This window comes from Camarhynchus parvulus, chromosome 1A (genome assembly GCF_901933205.1).
Source record: "Camarhynchus parvulus chromosome 1A, STF_HiC, whole genome shotgun sequence".
NCBI classification, from domain to species: Eukaryota; Metazoa; Chordata; class Aves; order Passeriformes; family Thraupidae; genus Camarhynchus; species Camarhynchus parvulus.
This window is the reverse complement of record NC_044586.1, coordinates 42,449,759-42,477,168: the sequence shown is the minus strand read 5'-3', so window position 1 is coordinate 42,477,168 and position 27,410 is coordinate 42,449,759. Positions and strand designations below refer to the sequence as shown.

Here is a 27,410-nt window from a genome sequence, read left to right as displayed (position 1 = left end):
TAGATTAAGAAATGTATGTTTGCACTTTTCAACTAACAAAAGGCACCATAATTTCCTGAAAGAACATTGTCTCTTTCATGTAATTGAATGCCTATCTATAACTTCTTAAAACATATTGAAATTAAATTTTGGGTGTAATTTCCAACACATATGCAAAATTGTGACTAACTCTGGCCCACTTAAATTACCAGCAGTTATTAATATATTTCACCCACAAACCCTACAGTAAGATTTTGACAAATGTCAAAATCCAGTATAAGATATAAGAGAGACACTGCTATTGTGCAAGACAGTGATGTTTTCTTGATGGTTTCTATGCTCTGCATGAAAAAGAGCTTCAGGGCATATTCCATCTGGTCCATCTCAATGGTATTACTGGTGAAAACTGTTCCTGTCCTTCTGCAGAGATGGCAACAACCACAGGCTGGGTGTAATGAGAAATGGCCATGTGGTACTCTAGCAGGGAAGTCTTAACATCATCCATGCACAGTAGATGCTGGCAAACTCTGCAGTGCACAGTCTGCTTACTTTGGCTGCAACCCAAAATAGGGGTTTTGGTCTTTAGTTTGCTAGTGACTTACCTTGGGATTTAAGTTTTCAGGTACTTGAAGATATCTTCTATGTTCCAAAATAAGGACATGGAAATGAATAGCAATCTCATGGAATGTATTTTTTAAATTAAAATCTATTCATAAATAAGTAATACTTGGTTGTTTTTATTTCCTGATTTCTGTTTCTGTCTCCATGAGATTTATGTAAAACTTTTTGTGGTACGATAACAAGAATAGTGTCCCATGTAAAGGTTGATTTTATACTGTACAGCCATAAAGTCTTAAAATTACAAACACAGGGCACTGGGGTTTGAAATTAAGACACTAATATCAGTGGTAACTCCTAATTTACTAAGACAGCCCAGTGGTTTGGTGTCTCATAGGGATTTTGCAATTAGAATAGGATGGACATATTGATGGTTGTAGCTGGGATCTGTGAGCTGAGCCTGGACAGGCCTGTAGCAGCACTGCACTCCCAGGCTGGACAGTGCCCAGAAGCTTCCATGCAGAACACACACTGGGCAGACGTGCGCATGGGGACTTTGGGAATGTAGGGAGTGGCAACTGATGGAAAGTGGCAGCTGCTCTCTCTGGTGGATGGGACAGAAACAAGGAGTGCTGATAGAGGCTGGGATTACAGTCGTGATAGATCATGAAGATGGATGTTCAGAGCTGTAGTAGGGAATAGGGTAGTAAAGCAGGAGGAGGAAAGATATATGTGCAAAGTACACGGTAGGAGAACATGCCCATAGGCAACCCATGTTTGGCCTTTTTTTTTTTAATTTTACCTTATTTGGCATAAAGACATCTGAGTTGTGTCAGGGGACATCAGGGGAAGAAGAGAGGAGAGAGGATTTAGCAGGAAAGGCCAGGATGAATGGAACAGTCCATAGAAAAATAAAAAAAAAAAAGAAATGTGGGGGATCTTTGAGCTGAAAAGAGAATAACTGTTAGAAAGGTGGGATATCCTGGGAATGGACTGTTTGCTACATAGACTATGGATGTTAGGGGTGTGGCCTTGTTTTCATAGCTGTAATGTAATTTCATCCACCTATTCCTGGATAAATACACTTTTACAAATCCAGCATGAACTGACTGGCTTGTACATGTATAGTGAGGAACGACATTAGAATATAAATTTCTTCCTTTTTCCTCCCTCTTGTTCTAAGACAATCTTCTGATTATCAAGACTATGTAAAAGATCCCATCTGGCTAGACAATAAACAGACTGATAGTCCCAAATTACTGACCCACAATTTTCAATAAGGTATTAATTCTGAGATATTTTTCCCCAGGACAATCACCAGTCTCACTGTAGTAGAAAGGATGGCAGCAAAAGGAAAGTCAATGCTTCTTCACTGAGAATAAAAAGAATCTTGTGTTCCTGAAGATCAGAACCCTCATGAGTCCTGAAGGAGCCATAGGACAGGGCAAAAATAGAGAGGGTTGTTCTGGAAGGTTAAGGCTGCAGATAGCATTTGTGAAGTTGCAATAAAAGTTGTGGTGAAAGGAATATTCAAAGGGCATTATAAAATTCTAGTGACTATCTCTGGAAGGCTCTGTATCTATTTGCATTGATAAACAGTTACCTTTAAATTACTGCTCAGGTGTAACAGGTTAATAGAAACCATCATTCACCGGAGCACCTTCTCAGTTTCCTTTTGGTCTTTATTATTTCTAGAAAATTGCATAATTGACTTTTGAATGCTAGAATTTAAGAGGTGGGAGTGCCCTGAGCAAAGAACCTGAGGTATTTCACCTGTGACACAATGCTTCTCACACCAGGAGGAGTCAGATTTTCCTGACACTAATGCATACTGTCAGGATGACTGCCCCCATGGTGATGAGTGTGAGCTGATACATTTTGCCATTACAGAGGAGTATCCTCAGCTCACACTTAAAGAGATAAAGTATGAAAACTATCTCCATCCATTTAGAGAACTTAAGATTGATGAGTTCTTACAATAGACTGCTAACAGCCGCATCTCTGCAGGGCATGCAGCACAGTGACACTGTCTATATTTAGTGTTGCTTCTATGCAATAGATGTAGGTTTATTTTACTAAACAAATTTATCACTACTCACCACCATTGTCTCTTCTAGAATGAAATATGCTAGAAGAAAGCATTCTTTCTCAATATGAGTAAAGTGTATTCTTGTGTCAGTTCTACGTAGAATCTTCAAGAATATGGAAGCTTTTGTTTCATGATACTTACAGAAACATTTTTAGTATATTGAAGTTTAATAGAGGAGAAGACCATGAAAGACAGGTTTTTCCCTGATTTTAGCACAGAGGGATGCACTAATTCATGATGGCTAAGGCATTCCTTCATACAAATCACAGTTGGCTTACTTCCCACAAAAATTCTAGAGCTTGGTTGAAATCTTCTTCTGTGTTCTCTGGGAATTCATTGCCTGTGGATTACTCTAACAAAGTAAATGCAGAGCACCAGGAATAAGAAGGCTGTCTGGGCTGCTATATAAGCTCTTTTAAAAAAAGAGAGAGAGGGGCTATTCAGTAGAGTGGGGAAAGTGACCCCTTGAAGCAATGTGGCATTTAATTTCAGAGGCAAGAAAGAAATTTCCAAACTATTTCAAGAAAGTTTGGAATTATTTAAAAATAAAGTGAGAAATTTAGGAATGGAATAAAGAAGACAGTAGTTTTCTTAGCTCTCAGGGAAGTAATAACTTTTTTCTTTTCCAGGAGTTGTTACAATGGTCCAAATATGTAAATATGGCTGTATATTAGAGAAGAACTTTCTGTGTTCATGACATAAAGCTCACAGAGTATATAAGTAAAGTCCACAACATTGCAACCAAGAGCTATTGTATTTGGGATTTAAACTTTATTTAATTTTCAAATTATATTACTTCTGTCTGAAATTTAGTATGTTCTCAGTGAAGAAATTTGCATTTTCATTCATTTTTATTGCTTGTCTTGTTTGATGCTCTGTGTTACTCTTGTATTACACCATTAGCCTCCCTGTACTGTAAATGAACATTAAGATTGTTGGAAGCTTTGCAAGGCAGAGGAATGCAAAGGCTTCCAGAATATGCCACATGATTAATAAAAGCTTCATATAAACTGTGTTTTCTATCTTTAGGTAAAGCTGTTACTTAATTAACATGATAGATCGTACTAAAAAAATTCATTATTTTTCAGTGCCCAGCTAAAATCAACAACAATGCTATTGGTCCTATCATGGTTAATAAACTTTTGGCCACCTAGAACTTTACAGACATTCTTTTGCTGCAGGCTAGAAACTTGTTTGAACTTAGAGATAGACATGACGTTCTCTAGCTCCTGATGTACACGCCCTCTCTCGCCTGAGTCAGCCACTTACTGTTAGCACCTTATGGTGTACAGCTGGTTGCATTCAACAAGACCTGCTTATCTACAACAATATGTTAATTATAATCATATAAAAGAAACTCTGACTTGAAGATCACTATCAGAACTTCAGCTGAAATGGCTGTCACAGTTTCAGATCCTTGCCAGTTTGAAACCATTCATCTGGTGGAGGTTGCCACTCTACTGCTGAAGTCTGCAGAATGGACTGTGTGCAGAGTCTTCATTTTAGGGTAAAGGCTGTTTACTTGGGAAAATAGCCACCTTTGTAAGTGTGAATTTTATGAGTGTGATTGCCTAAATTACAGTAAACCGATGTTTAGGATGCTAGTGAATGATACTTTCTAAACAAAATGCAGGACATACATTTATAGAAGTGGAGATTATCTTTTTGTGCCTGCTGGAAATCAGGTGTGCATGCTGAACTTAAAAAGCTAATCCAGTTTGGTCTGCAGATACAGTGTGATTCTCCCTGCAGCAGGAAAGAGTGAAAAAGGCCACTAAGATGTCACATTTGTAATAATCAGAGTGAGTAACCTGTAACACTGGTGGGAAGGACTGTGGCAAAAAACATTGACAAGAGGCAAGCTCCAAGAACTATTTTGTTCGCAGTAATTTTTGGGTAGTGATACTGTTCTCATGTACAAAGACATTTGAAGCAGGTAAAGAGAAATCCGCTGCTAAGTCCCCTGCATCTCTCCTTATTCAACCACAGCATGTGTTCTAAGATAAAAGGAAGCAATATTTTTATTAAATATTGTCATTTAAATGTAAAAGGGAGAAAATAAAGCCTCACCAAACAAGGGCTGTACCCACAACTTGTAAAGAATATAATTTGTGATACTAACACTTTGACAGACCATCAGTTCTTCTAGCCTAATCCTTAAATGAAGTTTCCATGGACAACTAATGTCAGAAGAAAAGCTTAAAGCAGTTGCTATTTAAAAGACCAGATGACAGGATACCAATAATGTCTTACAAAGTAAGATTTTTCCTAGAGCCTGAATTTACCAACAGTATTAACTTCTTCCTAAAAAATTTTAAACGCCCTCATGTAACATACACAAAATTCATTATGAAGTCAGGCAGAAGCTGAGCAGAAATGCTGAGGGTGAAAACACTCAGAACCAAAATGCAATGGGCACGGCTTTCTGCTCTTTCAGGTTTGTGCAGTAATTTAGTCTTATGCAAATGGTTATAAACCAGACAAAACCCAGAGACTGACAGTGTTTCACTCTCATTTGCATCTCACAAGGCCATGCAGAATAGGACCCTGTGTATGTGAGGGACTGTATGGAATGACATCACTCCATAGGAATTACACTGTTTTCACTTGGTGCTTTGTAATGCATAATGAATTAAAGTAGGATGGAACAAGTTCTTGGGGAAAAAAAAAAAAAAAAACGCTAGTGGAATTTCTGTGTACTCTTAATTGGCTTTGGTTTTTAAGGTGTTACAAGCTTAGAGTCATATTTTTTGCATATTGTAAGTATTTTCATGTACTTCTACTTTGACAAATGTTATATGGTGCTATGAAACCTAATCAAGTTTAGCTGAAAACCTCTAGAAAATGGTTAGGTACACCTATCCAGACCTACAATGCAGCTAACATGACTGAATGCTTTGCTTTCCGTAGACAGAAGTACAAAAGGCCTAAATTTGTAAGACATTCAAAACAAAACACACCAAAAACATTCTCAGAGTTTAGTCTCTACTAGTGTAAGAAAATAATACTAAAGTTCAGAGTAGAATGCAAAAAACAAAAGAGCGAGAAGAAAAAGTCTTGTTCTTTGAAGGCATTATCCAGCTCCCAGGCTTCTAGTGACTTAGCTGGGAACAAGTTAAACCACTGTGAGAAAAGTTTACATAATAAATTCTACATGTATTTCTGTTTCTTTATACCTATGCGCAACTTGGTTAAAATCACAGCCTGTAGAAAGAATTCTACGCTATTGCTGTTAGATTTCTTTTAGCTGGCTTATATCTGAAGATATAATATAGAAATACGTCAGTTTTTATAAAATTTCGTTATGATTAAATATGTTAAATTTACTCCTCCAATTGGCCTGCTTACAGATTCGTTACTGGGCTGCTCATGATAAAGAAGCAGCTGCACAGCGGGTACAGGTGAGCAATCAAGAGTATTCAACCAAACTGGAAAACCTGAAGCCTAACACTCGCTACCACGTGGATGTGTCTGCCTTCAACAGTGCAGGCTATGGACCTCCCAGCAGCACCATTGATGTTGTTACGAGGAAAGCACGTAAGTAAATGGAGCATTAGGTCAAGTATAATCATGTCCATCATGTTTTCAAACATAGCTTCTCATTCATATAGCAGATGTTCTCTCCTCATGTGGCATTGCTGCTTAGTCTGAAAATTTCTGCTAAAATTCTCCTTCCTCTCTTTTGTTGCAATATATAATGGGATATCTTACAAAAGGCAGTAAAGAGGCTAAGATTATAGGCTCAAAGGAGGGTGACCTGAAAGCTCCAGATCAGGTTGCTCAGGGTTTTTTCCAGCTGGATCTTGAAAACCTAAAGGTATAGAGACTGCACAATCTCTCTGAGAAACCTATTCCAGTCCCTGACTTATTCTGACCATCTAGTCTGAGACTCTTAATCAATATTGTGTGTTTTTGTTACTCATCCTCCTGCCATGCTATCCAAGAGCCTGGATCCTTCTTGATAAATCCCCTGCCAGGACAAGGAACTCTTAGGTCCCCTCCAAAACTGTCTCACCTCCAGGGTGAGCAAATGCAGCTCTTTCACCCTTCTTTCACAAATCAAGTGTTCCAGATCCCCACCAGGTTGGTATTGCTCTGTTGTACTTGCTCCAGATTACCAGTGTCTTTCAATATTGGGAATCCCAAAGCTGGACACAATATTCTAAATGATGAACAGCTATTACTTAGGCACCTATACACTGCCTTTCTGTTTTGTCAATGATGATTAAAATGTGACCAGCTGCCATTTTCATCAGCAGCAGAGCAGCAGATTCAATCAGCCTTGAGAACTGGGTGATCTGAATCTCACCCTAGAATTGACATACCATAACAGGTTTTTGAATATTGCCCCTGACTCAATGAGGATACTTAGCACTAGCATTGACTGAACAATGTAAGAAAAACATCTTGTGTATTTAAAATGCAATTATCTGGGCTAAAAATGCATACAACTAATTTGAGGATCTCTGTCAGTAAATAGTGTATTGTTCAACTTGCACCTGCAGGGTTTATTAATAAGTGTCCATTTTATAAGCTTACTGTGTAAGTTATAATTAATGGTTTCTGCAGTGGTGTTATTTCTGCTGATCTGAGTTAAATGATGTAGAAATGGCTGTAAATAGTTGATTGAATATTTGATCTCAATGAATAAACATGAGTTATGCCACATTTCTGGGAGATTCTGAAGACAGTTGCATGCCAGCGAACACTGGTGGTCAGCAGCAGTGTGGGGTAATGTTGGCCACTTCCATTCTGGCAACACGGAAAGGCAGACCCATAACGCAGCCACTGCACAAAGCCATCCAAAATTGCCTGGCTGGAGCTGTAGCAGTTCATTCCAGGAAGGAGACTAACCCTTGCTTATATATATCGCAGCCTAATTTCCATTTTCACATTTTTACATTTTTACATGTCTTAATAAAAACATCATTGAACATTTATGAAATCTCATTTATGTGGACATTATACATATGTTGCTTTTCAGCTCCAAGCCAACGCCCAAGGATTATCAGTTCTGTAAGATCTGGTTCAAGGTACATCATCACCTGGGATCACGTGAAGGCAATGTCAAATGAGTCTGCCGTCGAAGGATACAAAGTATGATATCTGAAAATATTTTTTATCTTTATGTATGCTTTGTGTAGTGCATTTTATAGACAGTGTTGAATCTTTGTATGTAATCAGACTTGCACACACTTGAATGCTGAAGAGGAAGGTATCGTGCTCAGCAGTCGCAACCATCCAGTAGGCCTAGGGCAAAGCCTATGTTAATATGGTGAGAAAAAATTAGGGGACTGAAATTCATTTGGGTGGTAAATCATATAATGGGAAAGTTCATAGCAGTGACTGCAACAAGCTCATTTCCCACATGATCATATTTGTTGTCTGTTGGTTTAAAATAATGCATAGAAAAGTTATACACTTTATAGTTTTTCCTTTTATCAGTATGCATTGTTCCAGTTTTCCTTTCCCATCTCCATGGGGGTTACAGTTCCTGAAACATAAAGTCTGGGAAGGTAGACACAGGGAAGGGACCTCTACCATCAGTAGATACTCTGTAACCACAGCAAGTGTATGTACTGACTATAGGGCATATAGAAAACTTCAGCTATTAATTCCTGTTTAATGTTGCTACTTGCTTGGCAGTAAGAAAATTAGTATCATACTCTTCATTTGCAAATTTGATTGAGGAGTTGCACTCCTTCCTGGGAATTGCTAATCATGTTTCACAGAGATTATTTCAGAAAGAAATGGGATCTTTCTAAAAGACTCACAAGACAAGTATCATCCCATTTGCAGTAGTTTAGCATCATTGAGAGTTAATAATAAAATTGCTAATTGTCTCATTTATAAATTTTATGTCAGAAAACCCAGCTGAGTTCTCATATTTTTATTTGATGGTCTCTGCCACCTGCCTTGATATTCTCCATCACTTAATTACTTATTTTAAGTGTAAGTGCTAAACTTATTTTTCAAAAGGTGGCATAATTTTGTAACAGAAAATGAGAAGACATCCTGTCTAAATTCACCTTGTGTAAATATGGAAAAAGTTGTATTAGCCCCTAAGTTTATATATATGTGTATGTGTTTGTCTGTGTATATAGTGTTTCGTATAAATAAAAACCCAATGCTTTTCACTGACACACTTTACATACAGAAATGTATCTTCATGGAAATGTAAGATTTCAATAACTGTATTTTCCATTACTTTCCTAGGTACTTTATAGGCCAGATGGACAGCATGAAGGCAAGTTGTTTTCCACTGGAAAGCACACAATAGAGGTCCCCGTCCCCAGTGATGGTGAATATGTTGTTGAGGTGCGAGCGCACAGTGAAGGAGGAGATGGAGAAGTAGCCCAAATAAAAATTTCAGGTGAGCAGATAACTTCCCTTTTTCTTTGGCACACTCCTTGGAAATTTTGGACTGACTGTTTTCCTCTTGCATGCTATTGAAATGGGCACACCCAAAATTGGAAAGGCAGCCCTTCAGGAGTGACTGCACTGAGAATAAGAGTATATCTTAAAATATTTTTGAGGACTCATACCACACACACAGGACACTCCTGTAGCAGTCCAGCTCAATCCTGGAAGCACTGCCAATCTTCCGAGTACCAGAGTGCTTTTACTGGTGCCCCTGGTTAGGCTGCCACTTCTAGTAATGTTCCACAAGCCTAACTACATGATGCAGACCCCAGGATCTAGGTGTCAGCTTGCAGTAACCCCACAGGGATAGCACCTTTTGCCTCTATCATTCCTTTGACAGCTGCTGCTAAAAGGAAAATAATAGAGAAAAGGAGTGGTCCACAGTGATCCACAGACCACTTGCTGGGGAAGTTCCACTTCTCAGTGAAGAAGGGATCTGTGGTGCAAAAATGATAAATAAGCAGTGAGAAACTCCAGGTGCTCTAATTCAGAGTGGTCCAGATGATTGATAAAGAAGAGAAGGGACTGTGGCTTAGGATATTTCAACATGGGCTCAGTGTTGATTATAAATACAAGTTCAGACATGGTCTGCACATCTCCTTCCTGTTGGTTATTTATCTTAAGTTGTTCCTTGGCACTGTTTGGTATGAAAGAGAACATATGAATAGACATCAAGGAATTGGATAGTGTCTTTGCAAGGTTATAATTCCATCACTTACTTGTATTCTTGTATTTTTAATTTAAAAAACTAACCCAGGGAATAGAAAGGATTAAATGTCAACAATATTCTTGTCACAGAAGCAATGCAATCATTATTGTGGCTTTTTAAAAAGAGCAATGCTTGTGCTGTATTATCTATACTGTGAGGGAAGCTGCCTATGCCTGAAGGAGTGGACCTCTCGTCTGCAGGTTTTCAATAATATATACAGTTTATATAATCTGGTGTGAGCTCATGAGTATCACCATTTTTGTTTGTATTAAGTTTTTATTTTGTGTGTATTTTGTTCTTATGAACACCTTCACAGTTGACATTTTTTGCCTAATTTTTTTTATCTATGTTTTTCTGGCTTTGGTGTCTGAGCATTGTTTCCTTTTGTAGCTGTTAGATTAAATAGTCTTTTTGTGTCTAATACATTGTTCCCATTAAGAAATGTATTTATACTAGCCAAGTGACTAATCAAATGTTTAAAACACTGTGTGCCTTGAATTCCTCCTCAATTACAATCATCAGATCTTAAATAATTTCATCAACTCTTTTCTTCACCTCTTCACCTTCTGATACTTCATTTAAGACTGTAGATACTGTATATGCACTCAACTCAGCTGTCTGCAGAGATATTCTTGCCTCCCCACACTTAACTACTTCCAGCATTATTCATGAAAGGCTTTCATTAGCCATTTATTACCTTTCATGGGGCTATGAAATTGTGTTCATCTTGTTCGTCCAATACCATCTCTAAATCCTTCCTGGAATCCTTACTTTCCAGGATACAGTATCTCATCTTTTGCAGAGTACCACTACAGTGTACTCTGTATTTTCTACAGTGTACTCTCTATTTTCCATTTTGGTTCCATAGGTGCTTACTTCTGCTGCTTTTGATATAAATATATGGATTGCATTCAGTCTACAGCTGTTCAGTGTGGAGTTGCACTAGAAATTCAGTGCCCATTCTTCAATAATTGTGGTTTGAAATCTGCTGGTGATTGAATTCTTAATCCATTTAGCATACATGTTAATGTGTGTACCATGTTCTATGAGACTATTTTAGGATAGTAAGTCAACCACTTAAAAAAATCTGAAATATGCTGTTGTATTATCATACATGGGACATCACTTTTAATGTATTTTATAAGCTGCAAAAATGTTTAGGGAACTGCTGTCTTCAGGACATGTCCTAAATATCTTTGTGTCAAACATGTGTTACAACCTGCCATTGGTGTGCTGCAAAGGCCCTTAGGTCGCAGCTGGCGGATTACTTCCCAGACCAAAAGCATCGTGTCAGTGCAATGTCAAGCCCAAGCTGATCAGTCTTGCCAAGAGTATGACCTGTCCCAAGTAGGCCCGTACAGAATTAGCACCACTGGGAGAGTTAGCACCTTGCTAATGCTGGATGCTGGTTTGCAGAGTTTTGCATTGAACTGTCTTCCCCACTGCAGACAAGTTCTCATCCATAAATTCCACTATACACCAGCTAGACAGACAGGGACTGTGCCTCTGGTGTCCTAGACAGAGACAGCATTCCCTGAAATCAATTTAGGAAAGTTTGAAAAAGAGACAAAAGGCAAGGTAGACTCTTTGGAACACATACTATACAGCCAATCAGGAAAGAATTTTGGGTTATTTCTAGGCTGCTTTTCCAAAAAGCAGAACAAAGCATAGTTTCAATGCCTACACATGGCAAATTATGTCTGCTAATTTTAATTCTTAAGGAAATCTTCCAGTAATGCATTAGGCTTTAGAATAATTATCCCAAAAGACTAACAGAGTAGTTATTTTTTTTTTAGTTACAGTTTTTCTCAGAGAATTGCAAAGAAGAGAAGATGTAGTTTGATAGGAATGCATGTTTTTGTGCTTGACTGACCAAAATGGAAGTTACATATTTACACGGAGATGTAAACAGTAGCTAAAGCAAAACATAAGGCATCTTGCCAAACTCAGAGAGGAGTATTGCCTTACGTGACCTTCAGGCATCTGATTCCAGTGTTTGCAAACCTACCTAATTTCGTGCAGAAGTGAATGGGGAGAATTAAGCAGCTAGGGCAGAGGTTCCAAATAGCCTATATGCTGACCAGGAATGGCAGGATCTTAAACAAGGAGTGTCTACAGCACCAGTGTGTCATCCAAGTGGGTGTTTCCCTGCTGTTCACTGGGTATCGAATCCAAAGTAATCTACAGAATATGGCTGAGTGAAGTGTCTAAGCTCCCATTATAATCAGTTGTCATCTAGGGTGTAATTCAGAGTGTTAAACAAAGCCTGTAGCATTTGAGATGCCCCAGTTTACCAGGGATATCCTGGGGCATCTCAAACGCTACATCCTGGGACACAATTCTGACAGGCATGACATGAAATACAGGGAACCTGAGGCCTTCTGGATAGGCAGGTTGTCTTGGTTTGGGACAAATTTGGAAGGGAACTTCCAAAGGGATGATTCCTTAAAGGGCAAAATTCAGCAGTCCTTCCCTCCAACTGTTCAGGCGATAAACTTCCTTCAAAAAAAGTGGAAAAACCTGTTTATTTAACAAGCAAAGTATTTATAAGCATAAAAAATGAATCATACTAAACAATAAAACCTTTTGCTGTTTTGAAGGGAGGGCAAATTCAGAAAGTCCTTCTGTAGTTCAGAGAGAGTGCTCTGTGGGTGTTTCTTGGCTCACTGAGTGTCTCTCAGTCCCTCTGGTGCTGGAGTGCATCCTGGGCCCCCAGTGGGCCACAAGTGGGAGCTCACAGTGTTTTTTCTGGGTTTTTGGTCCAGAGCAGGTTTGAACAGTTCCAGGAAAAGAAAAAGCCACAGTCTGGGGAACTTCTCTGCCTCAGCTAGCTAAAAACTAACTAAAAGCAAAGGAGAGCTCTCTCCCACTCCCTGTCCATGCTGCAGACAACGTGTGCCGAGAGAGACCTGCAGCTCTTGCCTCTTTGGTTTTTGAATATAGCCCTGAAAAAATTCCACTGCTTTTTCTTGTCTCTCAGATCTATTTTTAAAGGCACAAAACTTTTTTCTGGGCTAAACAGATGAATGGGAATGTAATTCAGCATCATAAAGTCATCCCATGACACAGGTGGAGGCCAGACAGGACACCAGCACACATCTTTTATCCTATATTTCAGGTTCAAGAGCACTAACTGCCCCTGAGGTCCTAACATAGGAACTAAAATTGTAGCATGTTTTAACTAACATAATTACATTTGAAATTCAAATGGAAAAGAAACTAGAAGTAGATTTTATTTCTATCTCAATTCCTTGTTCAAGGGAAAAACCTCCTTTTTGTTTTCCTTGTCCTCTTCCATCTCACTGAAAACCCAGTTACCGGCAGAAGGGGGAGGCAAATATCCTGCGGCCACTTTACTCTCATGTAACCAGTCAGCTTCCAACAGGTTACACTATTTTAGTTGAGAGTGATACAAATGAAGTTTACCAAAAAGTATCTAAAGCTGTCTCACATGCCTTCCTTTTTAGTGAACATTTTGAAATAAAAGTTCTTATATAATAAATCTCTATATATGTGCATTCCAGCATACAGCTATAATCAGTGTAAAATACAGCCATGATCTTTTGTATTTTATTGGCCAATGCCAGTTGTAGAGCAAGGAGCTTTATTTTTTAAGCCCATTATAGTAAATCAATGAGTTACACAATTTAAAATTCATTTTTGAGTTACCACAACCAGATGAAAGTTGGAATGACTTGTTTAACCAATGGAGTCTTTTTCAAGAGTTAATAATAGACTTATCTGTTTCCTTTGAAATAATGCCTGAGAAATTTCTTTGTCTCTTGCATGATTTTTGGACTGCAGTGTTTTGTCATATTTCTAATATTAGTGTAATCAAAACAATCTTGCAGTCAGTAAGAACTAAAACCATATGGTGCTTAGCTCTTTTTTCACTTCACTTGTGCAACTGCACTGTCTCCAGTGCAGTTGCTTTATGCCAGAGTAAGGAAAAATAGAATGAAGCTCTCAAGTTTTAAATATTCATCCAGGGTGGGAAAGAGGGGAGGGTTACTATTCTTATTTGGATAAATATTGGGGAAGAAAGGGAAGTACCATACACCTTCAGCTTCCCATGTGAAATCAGGTTAATGTCTCAGTTTTAATAGTGGCATGGAGAAAGAATAATTTAGGTATTGTATATGCTTATAGCAAGAGAACAAAATTACAGTTTCTCTGTGTTCAGTGCACACACACATATATATATACACATATGAATTCCATTTGCCAGAGGCATGTTTTAGGATCCTGAAATAGCATTTACTTTGAAGTACAGCTCTTTCAAAGGAAAATCCATAAATTTTTCCTGTGTTAATTTACACAATCCTTTTAATTATTTATCTTTTAATTTTTTTCAATTACTATTTAAAAGGGGACAAATGTTTCTTGCACACATTAGTATCAAGAAAGTCGGGTGATCATTCACTTCTCATGTGGTATAATCACAATCTTTTGATTTTGATTTTAAAATGCCCATCTCTTGCAAAGATCGTTGTAGTAATAAGAGGAGGAGAACACAGGTAAAAATCGTAATACTGAAGAAAACAGACTATCTAGTTGGGGCAGGACAGTCCTTTGTTCCTTGCCTTGGAACTTCTTATGCATCTGGTACAAGAATACAGCAAAAAGCTTCTACTGAACTAAAAGCACATTTCTTAAAGAGCTCTCCTCTAAAAGAAGAGTAACTTTCAAAATGCATTTGCTGTTATCTCATTACTGAAAAATTAAGTAGAAAATACTCAGGATGCCCTCTAACCTGGTACATACATATGCTTAAATCAACATACTTTGTTCTCTGCTGTTTTTCTTGATTTTTCTTCATCATCACATTTCATTTCATCACAATTCTAATTTATCCGTATTGCCTCCTTCCAAGCTTTAGTCTGATTGAATAAGGTGACAATTCCATGCATTGCAACATACTCAGTGATAGAACAAGTGTTGTCTTGAACAGCCATATTCTCATTAATTTCAAATTTTTCTCTTTTTCTTCTATTCTAACTCAAAGTTTGGACAAATAGTGGAAGTATTTTGATATCTAGTTATGTTTTCTTAGTCTGCATTATCCTGTGATAATCCCTGTTTCCTTTCTTCCTTTCTGCAGTGACTTTAATGCCCAATTTAAGATTTTTTTCTGCCTTGCTGAAGAGCAAGGTCAAATTGAAGCTGACCTGTCCTGTTGGACTAATTTATTTTCTTTGTTGCTTCTCAGCCCATTATTTTCATTGTCTGCATATTTTTTGTGTTCCTCTCCAGCCCTGGGTGCTGCATGTTCCCACTGACTGTTCCTTGTGGTGCTGCAGTACTCAGGGAGCAGAGGGAGGGAGGCTGTGCCACCATTTTGCACCTGAAGAGTTTCTGCTGTTTACCCATTGCACCCTGTGGCTTTCTAAATGTGGACTATTTGCAAGTCAAAAAGAGTGACACTGCTGGTATATAGTTGGGCTGAATTTATTTGTAAGAAAAATTCACAAACCCCTATTTTCTTGAACAAGGGCAAGTAGAAATCCCTAGACATGCCAGCTGGCCAAAGAAGATCCTCTGCCTAGGTCACAGAAGAATCTCCTCATGCTATTATTTGTTGTGTGCGCAACTTTAAGAGTATATTTTATAAAAAAATTTTACCAGTGGTCTGCTTCTTTACTCTCCATGCAAAAGAATCTGTAATGGATATTAGTATATGTGAGGGGGAAGAGATATTTGAGAAATAACTATGTTTGTTGACAGCCAAGTAATAACCCAACGACTAAAAATTTTCTGATTTTTTTTGGAGTCCAGGTCATCTTTTCATCTTGGCAGCCCAGGTCTGTGGCAGGGCTAGAATCAATGAAATAGAAGCTCCAGCTGCTGACAATGCCTAGGTTCCAGATGCTATTGCCAGAAAAAAACAAAATGTTTCCTTGACAGAATTTTCAAGTAGGAGAGGACAGACATGGGATGAAGAAACCACCCAGACCATCAGCAGCAATTCAAATACATTTTTCTTAGGATAGTTGAAGCTGTTCCCCCGATGCACAGCAAACCTTAGCACAGTCCAAAGCATGGGCAGATGGACAGACAGCTTTGTTTCCATCCCATACATCTACTCTGCTGCAAAAACAGTAAATCACAGAGTTGTGATTCACTCCATAGTGCCTTTCTTCGAAGGTTTATGGCACAGTCAAGAGGAAAATTTCCTCATGCACAAAGGTTTCCTAGACAAGGGAAAAGTTGGATGCTTGATTTAGTAATGATGCCAGTGATGCAAGATAAGTATATTATAATTAGTTCTGTTATTTTCCATTTTCCGTGAATAGGGATAACAGAATTTAAATCATGTCAGCTGATATGACCTATTTCTTTTGCTGTCGTCTTTCATGGAGACAGTATTTCCAGCTGGACAAGAGCAATTTCTTTTCAATATCCAGTTGAAAGAACAACAAACCCATCTCTTTCTTTCATGCAGTTTGAAGAAATTATATTTCACCCCGTTTCTGTTTTCCTGTTCTACCTGAGTAAATATGAAAACACTGAGAAAACAGATGCAAATGAAGCCTAATAGTTGATATAGAAATTAATGACTGGAACAGGCAAAAATCCCTTCAGTTTTTTCAGATGATCTATTTTTTACACACAGAAGTGACAAACTTAGGCTCAAGGAGAAACAGAATACAAGAAGGCTTTGCAATTATCCTTCTTGTAGTAAAAAGGAGAGCTTGAAACCAGGTAGCCCTAATGGAATATAGGTCCTTGGATCCTGGACCAAAAGGAGAGTATTGTTTACAGGAAAATGAGCAGAAGTTTGATCATTCTTTCAGAAAAAAAGAAATCTGTTTTGCAAAATAGTCACAAAGACAGATTGTCATGAGTGAGTTTTTAGGTTGTTTGAAGAATCATCAGCAAAGGTATCAGCAAAAGCAGATTTAATGTAAAAATGAAAGTACAACAAAGTTTGTTGATATGGTTCACTCTTTTACTTACTAGATGGACAAAACACACAGAGAAAAAATCAGAATAAAATCTAAAATCAGTCTAAAACTAAAATCAACCTAAAATTATCTACATGGAGGCAAGGAATGGAAAAAGGTATGGATGGGGAAGGGTAAAGATAAAAAGGAATAAGGGAGATTCTCCAATTGTGTCAAAATGTTTCAAAGGGACCCCCTTTACCAAACTTTGCCTTCAGCTTGACCAACAGTTTAGGCCTAGACATTTTAGCAGCACTTAAACTTAACAGCACTTAATCAATAGCCTAATTTGAATAATTTAAGAAAAGGTTCTGTAGAATTTACTGTAAACACATCAATAACTCTCTTATGGGCCTGACTTATGAATCCAACATACTTGAGAATCTGAGAGCAACATTCCCAGTGCATTTGCTGTGGCATATTCACACTCACACACATGGACCTAAAGGAGTGTGTGAATAATTCCCAGTGTGTTCAGGGAAGAGCTCGTGTTAAATGTATTTGCATCTTCACAGGCAAAGGGTTGAGCCTCAAGGAGGGGGATTATCAGCCCAGGTTGTGTCCTTGGCATTCATCAGCAGTCCCCTGAGCACAGCAAACTTGAGAGTTTGCTGGCTCTGAGAGGCCCCACTCAGAGGGAGGTTGCAGCTTGCTGAGGTCTGGAAGAGATCTCAAAGGTCCTTTTTTTTCACAATGAAAAGACATTGATGTTGAAAGGGCCAAAAATATCATATATAAAGATAAGTAACATTGAAAGAAAATAATGATGTAACAAATTGTCACAAAGGCTTACGAAATACATCAAAGTTGGAACTGTTTTAATGCATGTTTCATTTAGGCATTGATTTTATTTCTTTTGAGTATATTTGGAAGACTGTTACATACTGTTCAAGATGTCAGTAAAATTTAGGATCTCCTTTCAGAAATGTGAAAGTTTCATCGTGGATGTTATGCGATTGAGATGGCAACAGAGAATTTAAAATAATAATAGAAAGCTGTGGATTAGTGGAACTTTACAAGAAGCTCCTGTGATACATAAAGATCTAGCTGAAGAAAAGCCATCCAGCAGTTCTTCTCAATTACTCAGACAGATGAACAACCACTTGTGTGAGAAAGGCTTCTGAGAACAGGAATCAGAAAAAAAAGTTAGGTTAACTGCATGCATCCCATACAGATTTTATTTGATGTTAAACTACATTCTGGCTACATGTTTCTCTAGATAGTTTAGACCTAAACTTAAAAATTGTCAGCTGAAGGAATTATATACCAGACAGTAGTAAAGCCTGTGCAAGATTTCACTATTTTTGCTTGGGACTGTTGGGGAAAAAAAAAAAAGAGCAACAACAAAAAACCCAAACCAAACCAAAAACCAAACAAGACCAACCAAACAAAAAGACAAAAAAACCCCCAAAAACAACAACAACAAAAAAAACCCACATACACACAAAAAACCCCAAAAAACCAAAACCCAAACAAAAAAAGAGCCAGCCAAATTTAAGGGCATGTGTTTTGTTCATTTAAAAGAAATGAATATTCTTGATAGTAAGTTCACACATGGTGCATTTGAGTGGTAGCTGGGTTGTGTGATGCTGATTTGGTTTTGACACTGATTATGATAGCTTTAGTTTGCAGTTGCTTGCACACAGGATCCATAAAATGCTGATTGAGAGGAGAGATCACACATTATAACATTGAGGAGAGAAAGAATATTTAGGGACTACATATATCTAGCTCATACCTGGCCAGACTTCAGAGGGAGTTTAATAATCCTTCTCTTTTAATTTACATGCACATGTTTATTTGTACACATCCATTAAGTCTTTATCTGGCATTTCTCTAGCTTTTAAAGGTTGCTAAAACTGACAAGATCACAATTGCATTACTGCGCAGAATTTTATTTTTTTAATTCTTGTAGTCTATTCTTAGGCAAAACTTTTCTTAACTTTTATTCATGAGCTACAGGAGTGTCCTGGATGTCATGCAATGACAAATAGTGTTTCCAGTAAACTATGGATCCTTACAGGTAGATCAGTAATCTAACAGGAAAGAAAAAGATCATCTGCTTAATGTGCGTTTATCCTGCTAATGTTCTGTTAATGTGCTGTCCAAGGATAGGACTTGCTTTATTTAAGAAAACTGGTAAATATATCTCTGCAACAGTGCCTAAACCTTGTAAGGAACCACTATAATGAGGTGAATTGCTAACTATTCTGGAGCCAGTAAGCACATCTCAGAGGAAGATTTATTATTCCTTTTTCTCTGTAGAACAGCTACATGCAAACAGATGTTTCCTCATACTTGCACATCATTCAACTTTACTCAGTAAACTTTTTGTCTTGTTTTTCTCCTTTAGAAGCATTCAAAATATTTATTTGTGTCTTTCCAACTGCGTTATCCTGGTCTGACAAAAGCGGATTATATTTTCTGTGGATATTCTTAAACGCAAAACCTGGACTTTTCCCCCTATGGCTTCATTCATCCATTAAGAACCTCTACTTTGATATTTACGAATAAAAACAAAATATTAATGTGCCTCATAAATCACTAAAAAATAAGATAAATATACCCCTGTACTTTCACAGTTTGTCATGCTGTGCTTGTTTTTAGGCCTGCTGAAATCTCTGCTGCTCAGTTTGTGCATTACCTTCTCAGTATGGTTTTTCTTCATTTAACATTTTTGGGAGAGCTGTCCAGTGGGCCTGTTCCAGCAGTGCCTCAGGACCTTCAGCACAGGCTGCAACTACTTCTGTGCTGAGTGTTCAGCAGCAGTAAGCTGGGTCCTGCACTGCCCATCTACCATCCTGATACAGACAAACCCTCTCTGGGGTGAAAGAATAGCCAGTTCTCAGGCTCCTTTGGCCCATCTCCAAGACTGACAGCCAGGCACAGTTTGACTGGGTTGTTTTCTCATATGGATGCTTCTTAACAGGGAGCTGGACCGTCGCAGCACAAACCTCTGAACAATAGCAATTCTTATTTTTGTTTGCCAGAGCAAGTCATGTAAAGTTTGTAAGCCATAGATAAATATTTATGTCTTAAAATATTTGTTTAAGAAATACTCTTGTCACTTTAACAGACATAAATGCCACAGTGCTAGAAGTCAGCCATCTGGACTTTGTAGTCTGGCAGGTAAACAAACGGACCAGGCTCTTTGACATCTCTCAGATTATTGCTGTTCATATGAGCATTAACATTTCCAAAGGTGTCTCTTTGCTTTGTCACATTTCAAAGACTCCATTAATTTTGTTTTCACATGCTTAAATATTTATTTTGACCTTTTGCCTCCTGGTATAATAACCTCCTGGCTTGTCAGACTGGCCAAATCAAAATACACTGATGTGTCCTGAATGGCCTTGTTTCTTGTATAAACATGCTGCATAAACATGCAGCTCTTGCAGAACAAAGGAGCGAGTCCTCTGCCCTACTGTAACAAGTCTTTTTGTCCATTTCAGATTATTCATCCAGGTAGGGGCTGTGCTGAGATATGCCAGCTGGTTTCCAGCCTCCATACTCTGTGGAATTCAGGATTGTTCCCCCACTGCAAGGTAGTGCTGGAGTAAGACCGAGTCAGACCAATACTGTGTTGTTTTCTGTTCGATGCACAGGTGCCGCTGTTGGAGTGCCAGCTCTGCTCCTGGTCCTAGTGGTGCCTGCCCTGGGTGTCCTTGCCTGCTCGGGATTCTGAATGTAGCTGGATTTACCTTGTCCTCCACATTACACAAAGGATTCCCTTTGATGATGAGGACCATGATTCTTTTTGATTCCTGTGTCACCATCCTAAGCCAAATAAATTACACTTTAAAAAGAATTACCCTACCAATTTCCTATGAACTTTAAGAGGACTGAGGCATCCAGGAACTCCTTCATGAAGTAAATCAACTTTTGAACGGCTAAGAATTTTTAACTTGTTCCAATATGCCTTATAAAACACTTATGCTGATCTGTGACAGTTGCATGATTCGGTCCAATGGGGCAAGTTACAGTGTTAAAACCCAATAACATAGGCTGTACAGTGAAAGTAAAATCACCATACGTAGGTGCTTTAACTTGAATAACAAATTGTGAAATATAATAGAGATTGAAATGTTGATTGTATGTGATAAATGTAAGAGTACTACGTCTGTCTGTACTATCCTATATGTTTTGTGTACTGCATATTTTTGAATAGCCCCGTCATCATTTATTGGGATTACTGGTTTTAGAGAGACAGTCAAAGCAAAAACATTTAATTATTTAGAGCTATATTTCTTGAGGTTATTGGATAGAATTTGAAGGAATTGAAATAAAAGTCAGTGATAAGGATTTTTTGTTTTAAATATGTTCACCCAAGCATGGATAGCACGCTCAGCTTAAGGGAATTTACCTGTGCATCACCGACCTGAGATTTATTATATTATTTTCTTAAAAGAATTCTGTTGAAAAATTCTGTTATGGTAATTGTTGCTGGTTTTGGGAGTCAAATGTCAGCTTTCAGGGAAGCAGCGTAATGTATTGGTTTTGATTTAGTCTTATTCCTATTGTTATTATTAAGGTAGCAGTATAACACTTAGGAGTTTGGAGGTGAAGTCCATGCTAAGAACAGCCAAGTGGACCATGAAATGGTAGGAAACATATGTTATTTTTTAAAGTGAAAATATTTAAAATATAAAAAAAGAAAAAGATATACAATAAATGGCAAAAGCACAGTAGCACAGTAAAAAAATTATTATATTTACATTTTTATGCTGCAGACACCAGGTGTTACCTTCCTGTATTGAAGGCGTACATTTGGGGGAACTATATGCTTTTTCAAGAACTTGATATTATTCTAATGTTCATAGTGTTGTAAATAAGAGTTTTAAAGTTCTGAGACCATTTCTCTATTTGACAAGTACTGGATGATCCAACTGTGTGTTAGTACGTGAAAGTCAGATCCCAACTGTTAGTCAAAGCTACATGTTTACTATGGCCTTCTCAAAATGGGAATCTATTAGAGATAGAGAATGTTTTTGTTCTGACTGTGTCTAGAGTGTTTCAGTGCTGGGTTTCTTTGTTGGTTTGTTTGGGGTTTTTTAAGTTGTTAAAGAAATGCACATTCCTTTCATTTTCCATGGTATGCTGGGAATTAGTTTGAGTATGAATGATGAAGAAACACAGTGGTGTTGAATCAGCTGGCTCAAGTAATAGTGCAATGTCTGATGCTTCAAGAATTACAAGCTTTGAATCATATTTTATTAGCACAACCTTGCTAGCTACTTAGAAATAGATTTTATCTTTTTAGAACTGATACTGTAGAGGTCCGTAATAATATTTACATGAAGCAAGAGTAGGTCTATTAATAATTTACACCTTTTTCTTTTATTTGTATAATTTTGTACTATATATTTACATGTAAAAGTGTAGAGTCTTCATTAATAAATATCAATAATATGGTTTTAGTTTAATTTTAACTATTTGTTACAAGAAGAAAATTTTTTAAATAGGCAAAAGTGATACTCCCCTATAGAGGAATGTCAAAGTGTCAAACACTACTGAGTTTCATAAATTGTATAATTATTTGAAAGAGAAATGAGCTGTCTTCATACATAAGAGACTTATATGCTGTAAGCCTTCTGTACAAAAAAATGTGTTTTATTGTGCTTCATTTGGTTTTGTTCTTTTGCAGTATGACTCATTTTTATATAATATACAACCACAAGTACATCTTTTGCCAAATGCATGATTGCCTTTTACTTTTCTAATACATGATGTAAGATGCAAAACTGTTTCATTTTGCATGGAAATGACCCGGGAAGGAAAGCCACTTCTCTTTTTTTAAATCAGCAACATGGATGAGGTAGGTGTCACATACTGATCAGATAGTTGGAGAATTTTCTGTTTCACATAATTGTGTAAATTTGACTGGGACCTTCAGCTTCAAATTGTTGTCAAGAAAAACTAACTAATGTATCATCTGCTTTAAAATGCAAGGTTCTTAATTAAAGTTTATATAGATAGACATATTTGTTGTTTCCTTATATTTCAGGAAAATTGATATTGCTATTATTTGATACTGATGAATATTGAACTGGTTTTTTAGTTACTTTTTATCTTTTCTTTTCAAATGAGTAGAACAGGACTGTGCTTTGTCCTTTTTATGAATGAAAAGTAATGACAAATAAATGTATTAATGTTACTCAAAGTATTATAACTGTCTTTTGAATTGGAGCTTTCTAATTTCATAACAGCAATATGGTCATTTGTGATAGTAAAGATATGGATAGAATGAAGTCCTGTGTATCCCTGCCCTGCCTCCCTGTGACTGTTGCTGGAGTTTAAGAGATTTTCTGCATTATTTGCTTTGATTATAGGTGATACAAATAGAAAGACTTTCCTAAAATCAGTAAGAGAGAGCATCCTGAGACCTTTTCAGCATTTTTGGAAACAAGAGATAACTAAGGAGAGTATTTTTTCAGGTAACATTTTCTATTCCTGTAGATATATGTCATGATTTTACCCCAGCCAGCAACTGTGCCCCACACAGCTGTTCACTGGCTGTCTGATCATGAGTGGAGAAAAAATCAGAAAAGTGAGAAAGCTCATGGATTGAGATAAAGAGAGTTTAATAGGAAAAGCAAAAGCCATGCACAGATGCAAAGCAAAACAAAGGATTCATTCACCACTTTCTATGAGCAGGGATCCCAGGAAATCAGGGATACAGCATGGGTATTGGTGACTGGGAAGACAAATGCCATCACTCTGAATGTTCCCCACTCCCTTCATCTTCCCCCAGCTCTCTATGCTGAGGGTGGTGGCCTATGGTCTGGGATTTCCCTTTGGTCATTTTCGGGTCAGCTGTCCCAGCTGTCCCTTCCCAACTCTTTCTGCACCCTTCTCCATTTCTTCCAGAGATTATCTGCTTGTGTTTTTAACTTTTCTACCACTAATTCCTTTTGCTTTGCCATTTAAAAATTCTTTTTGTTTCCAAAAACAGAGAAAGGAGAGAATGCACAAAAGTCCTCATCAATGGAAAATAAGAAATGGTGTTCACATCTCAAAGTGGCACTGTCTTTTCTTTTCTTGCCAGGAGTTTGTCTTTTACCTCCATGCCAATTAACCAAGTCTAAAGTACATCATGAAAAGACACTTGAAAAATACCTCCTCCACTTTTGTTGGCCTTAACTCTCATTCATTCTTTTGATTAAAGAACGACACTGGAAGTTACACCAGGTTTTATTCTCCAAAACCCTTTAAAAGCTTATGATTTAGGTGGTAACTTCAACAGGCAACCCCTGGTGAGCACTGATGATTGGATTCTTCTAGTCTATATTTAAATAATCTAATCGTGTCTTTAATACCTGATGCTTTGGTCTTTTACTGTGTTGTCACAGCCACCAACTGTCTGATTCACAAAAAGGTATGACATAATTTCTTTCTCTCAAAGCAGACAGCAGACATGACAGTTTGTAGTATCATCTGCTGGCAAAAAGACAAATCCAAACAGAGAATACAAAGATACTGATTGGGCATCGTCCCCTTCTCATGGCTGTCATGGTGCAGCTATTTACCTATGTCACCTCTGTCCTTCAGCTGATACTTGCAGAAAGAGAAGTGTTTCCATTGCACTGAGATAGTCCCGCTCCAGCCAAATTTAGATCCTTTTTTGTGGCATGCAGCTCCAAGTGGACACATGCCATAGGGATGAATGGCAGCAGTGGTCATTGCCTGACTTTGGACTTCTCTTAAATCCTTCAGGAAATACCCAGGTGGTGTGGCCCCAGGGCACTGGAGAGCACACAGGCAAGACTGTTGTCCTCAGAGCACAACCTCTGTCCAGATGTGGAAGCAGCGCCCTGGCCTCAGAAACAATACATCCAGCACCAGCCACTGAATTCTCCTCAGTGGGAGGAGAGAAACAAATATCTTCCAGCATAAAGGTCCATATGATGTGAACAGGGAGGGTTTCAACATCCAGTGAGCCCTGAAGTGAAAGCCTTTGGGAGTTCACAACAACGTGCCAGTAACTGTGCTAGCTGCACATGGACATTTATTTCTGATTCTCACAGGGAGAAACACATTAAAAAATACCAAATTCCCAGAGGCACTTAACTCAGGGAATTCATCCCATCCAGACAGCTCTCTGTGAATGGCTGCCCTGCAGCATGGTAGCACTCTTGGGATATGGCAGGTGAATTGGACTGGTGGAATCAAATGGTGTTTCCAAGCTGCTCAAATCTTGTACTACCCACACATTCATGAGGCACTGTTCATGGCCAGCGCTCCTCCCAGGACTGGTTTTCAGATGGCACAGCTCTGAGCCATGCCAGAGCCCCTGGCAACCACTTAGCAGTGCAGGAGTCTGTGCCCTAGGGCTGGCACTACCAGCTGCAGGTTGGGTTTGTTAGTTTTCAGTTTAAAACCTTCAGGGTTACTGTAGGTTCCACAAAAGCTTAGTCCTTACTGTTAATTTATCTCTATCTGCAATTTAGAAGGGAGTGGAGACATGCACAGGGCTTTAGGGAAAGACTCTCTGGTGAGGCTTTTGCAGACCCACCTTTTGCGCTTCAACATTAAACTGCTATTCTTTGTCTTGTGAGTCTATGATAAGCCAATAATATTCATGAAGTCATATGTTGTTTTCTCTGCCCAGAAGGTTTTTAGCTATAGATCCTGAGAAATAAGCATCTGTCAAATCTCTGACAGGACTGCAGCAGTTAATTATGGATCCTTATTTAACTGTACTCTGACAGAATAATGCATATCAGACTCCCTGTGGATCTACCTGCAGCTCAAAGAGCTGCTGAAATCAACCAGTTCTCCACTGCACTCCTCTGAGCCTCCTCTGACAGAGCAACAGAGTGCCTAAGAACCACTGCAGGCCTCTGACTTGTAAAGCCAAGGTGATGTCTTCTCTGGCATCAAATCACAAGACTCTTCAGCCAGCTTCAATACTTGATTTATCCCTAGTAAAAAGCTCATGATGGAATGATACAAAAGGGTCTACAGAGGGTGAGTGTATTTATATATGTAAGCCTTGTGCAAGTAGCACACTGGGATGTAAAGCATGCACTGGGATTGTAACATAATCTGACAAAAATTAATACCTCAAGAAAAAAAAAGCCCAAAACAATAGAGAGGAGCTCTGCAGTTTTTTTGTGGTAGCTTTTAAACAGACAGGTTAAACTTTGTGCTCCAAGAGCCAAGGAAGTGCACACAGAATGACTCCACTGGGTTCTGCTCAGCAAAGGTTTCTGTCATCAACCTACAGCACTGATTTGTGTGATGCTGCAGAGGTGATGACTTAGGCACCAGTACAGGAGAAGAGGGTAAAACAGTTCTATGTAAGTAAGGAAGGAATCAATAATTCAAACACTCAAAACTGAGCCAAATGTGCTAATGCAAATGACCTAGAAAATAGCATTAATTTTCAGTGTTAGTAACTGTGTGTTGGCATACAACAAAAGAACCTGCTACTTTGGGGGTTATTGATTCCCGGAGGCAGGAAAACAGGATTTTTTAAATATAGAAACAGTATAATCACTGGCTTGGTCTTTTTCTAATCAGTACTGAAGAAACTAAAAGCCTTCACTTTGTCAGGAACACAGGGCACAGGGGGCATGAACTTAGTTAACACAGTTTATTTCCCTACTTGGCATCTTCCAGGATGGCCTTGCTGCAATTTGATAACCTGGTGGCTTCTGGCCAGTGCTCTCCCAGCACTCAGCCTTTCAGCAAAGATAAACAAAAATGGATATTTCCATGATCAAAGTACTTAGCCTTTCTTTCTTTCCTCTCCGCCTGCTTTTCTTCGTTCGCTTTCCCCTTTTCCCTTCCTCTCTTCCTTCTCTCAAAAGAAAAACTGAATAGGAACTTGAACACTGGTAATAAAAAGCCATCACTAGGGAATATCATGGTTAGTTAAGCTCTGAAACAAGGAAAAATCCCTTAATGACTATCCAGGTGTCCAAGAGATTTTGCAAGCACTCAATTTCATGGACATTTCTGGTACAACAAAGAGGTAGGTGAAAACATCATGACTTTTAACTCCGTCAAGCCCTGTGTAGGCTTCTTCCCAAAGCTCTGAATCAGATTTGGAGGATCAAGGATATATTCCAGTGATGTAAAAAGACTTGACATCAGTGTCAGACATCTTAAAGAACTTGAAGCCACGTGCTCTGAAAACTAAACTAAAACACACGTGTTATGCATTACCCAATGACCAACCTGCAATTTCTAATCTAGTTTCATAATGAACATGATAGATATTTAGATGCCAGTATTTATTCTTACATACAACATGGCAGAATGGGGGGAATATGCCTAAGTTTGGCTTTGTGTTGAATGACAATGTTTTCATCAATAAAGGATTTACGTGTTATGGACAACTTATTCCACCCCAACTCAGGTACCTCCATGACTTCCCCTATGTCCTATGATACCTCCCCTAGGTCTGGGGAGCCAGCCAGGTAGACTTCAGTGAGCCATTTAGTCTGGGACAGGCTGATCACCCTCACCTCTGCCTGTGGCAAGCAGAGCTCACCTCAGCTGTGCTCATTGCTGAAGCTAGGTGGGAACACCTGGGTGGCTGGCTACCTCTTAGGGCTATAAAGGAGACTGAGTGCTCCAAGGGAGGCTGCCAACATATGTATTTGGGGTTATTTTTTGCTTCAGGATCTTGAAATGCTGGAAAACTTAGATTATCAGTGAAATACTTGAACCTTATTATACCAAACGTAAAATCCTGTGGGAT

General features: G+C 38.3%; 1 protein-coding gene across 1 annotated transcript in view; it reads left to right on the top strand.

Moving 5' to 3' along the window:
• Positions 1-22,865, top strand: part of CNTN1 (contactin 1) — a 209,660-nt gene extending 186,795 nt beyond the window's left edge. The window contains exons 22-25 of the mRNA XM_030961150.1: positions 5,977-6,163; positions 7,611-7,723; positions 8,843-8,999; positions 20,308-22,865. Coding sequence (XP_030817010.1) covers positions 5,977-6,163; positions 7,611-7,723; positions 8,843-8,999; positions 20,308-20,387 — 537 coding nt within the window. The 3' untranslated portion in view covers positions 20,388-22,865. The remainder of the gene's footprint in view (positions 1-5,976; positions 6,164-7,610; positions 7,724-8,842; positions 9,000-20,307) is intronic.
• The last annotated feature ends 4,545 nt before the right edge of the window (positions 22,866-27,410 follow it).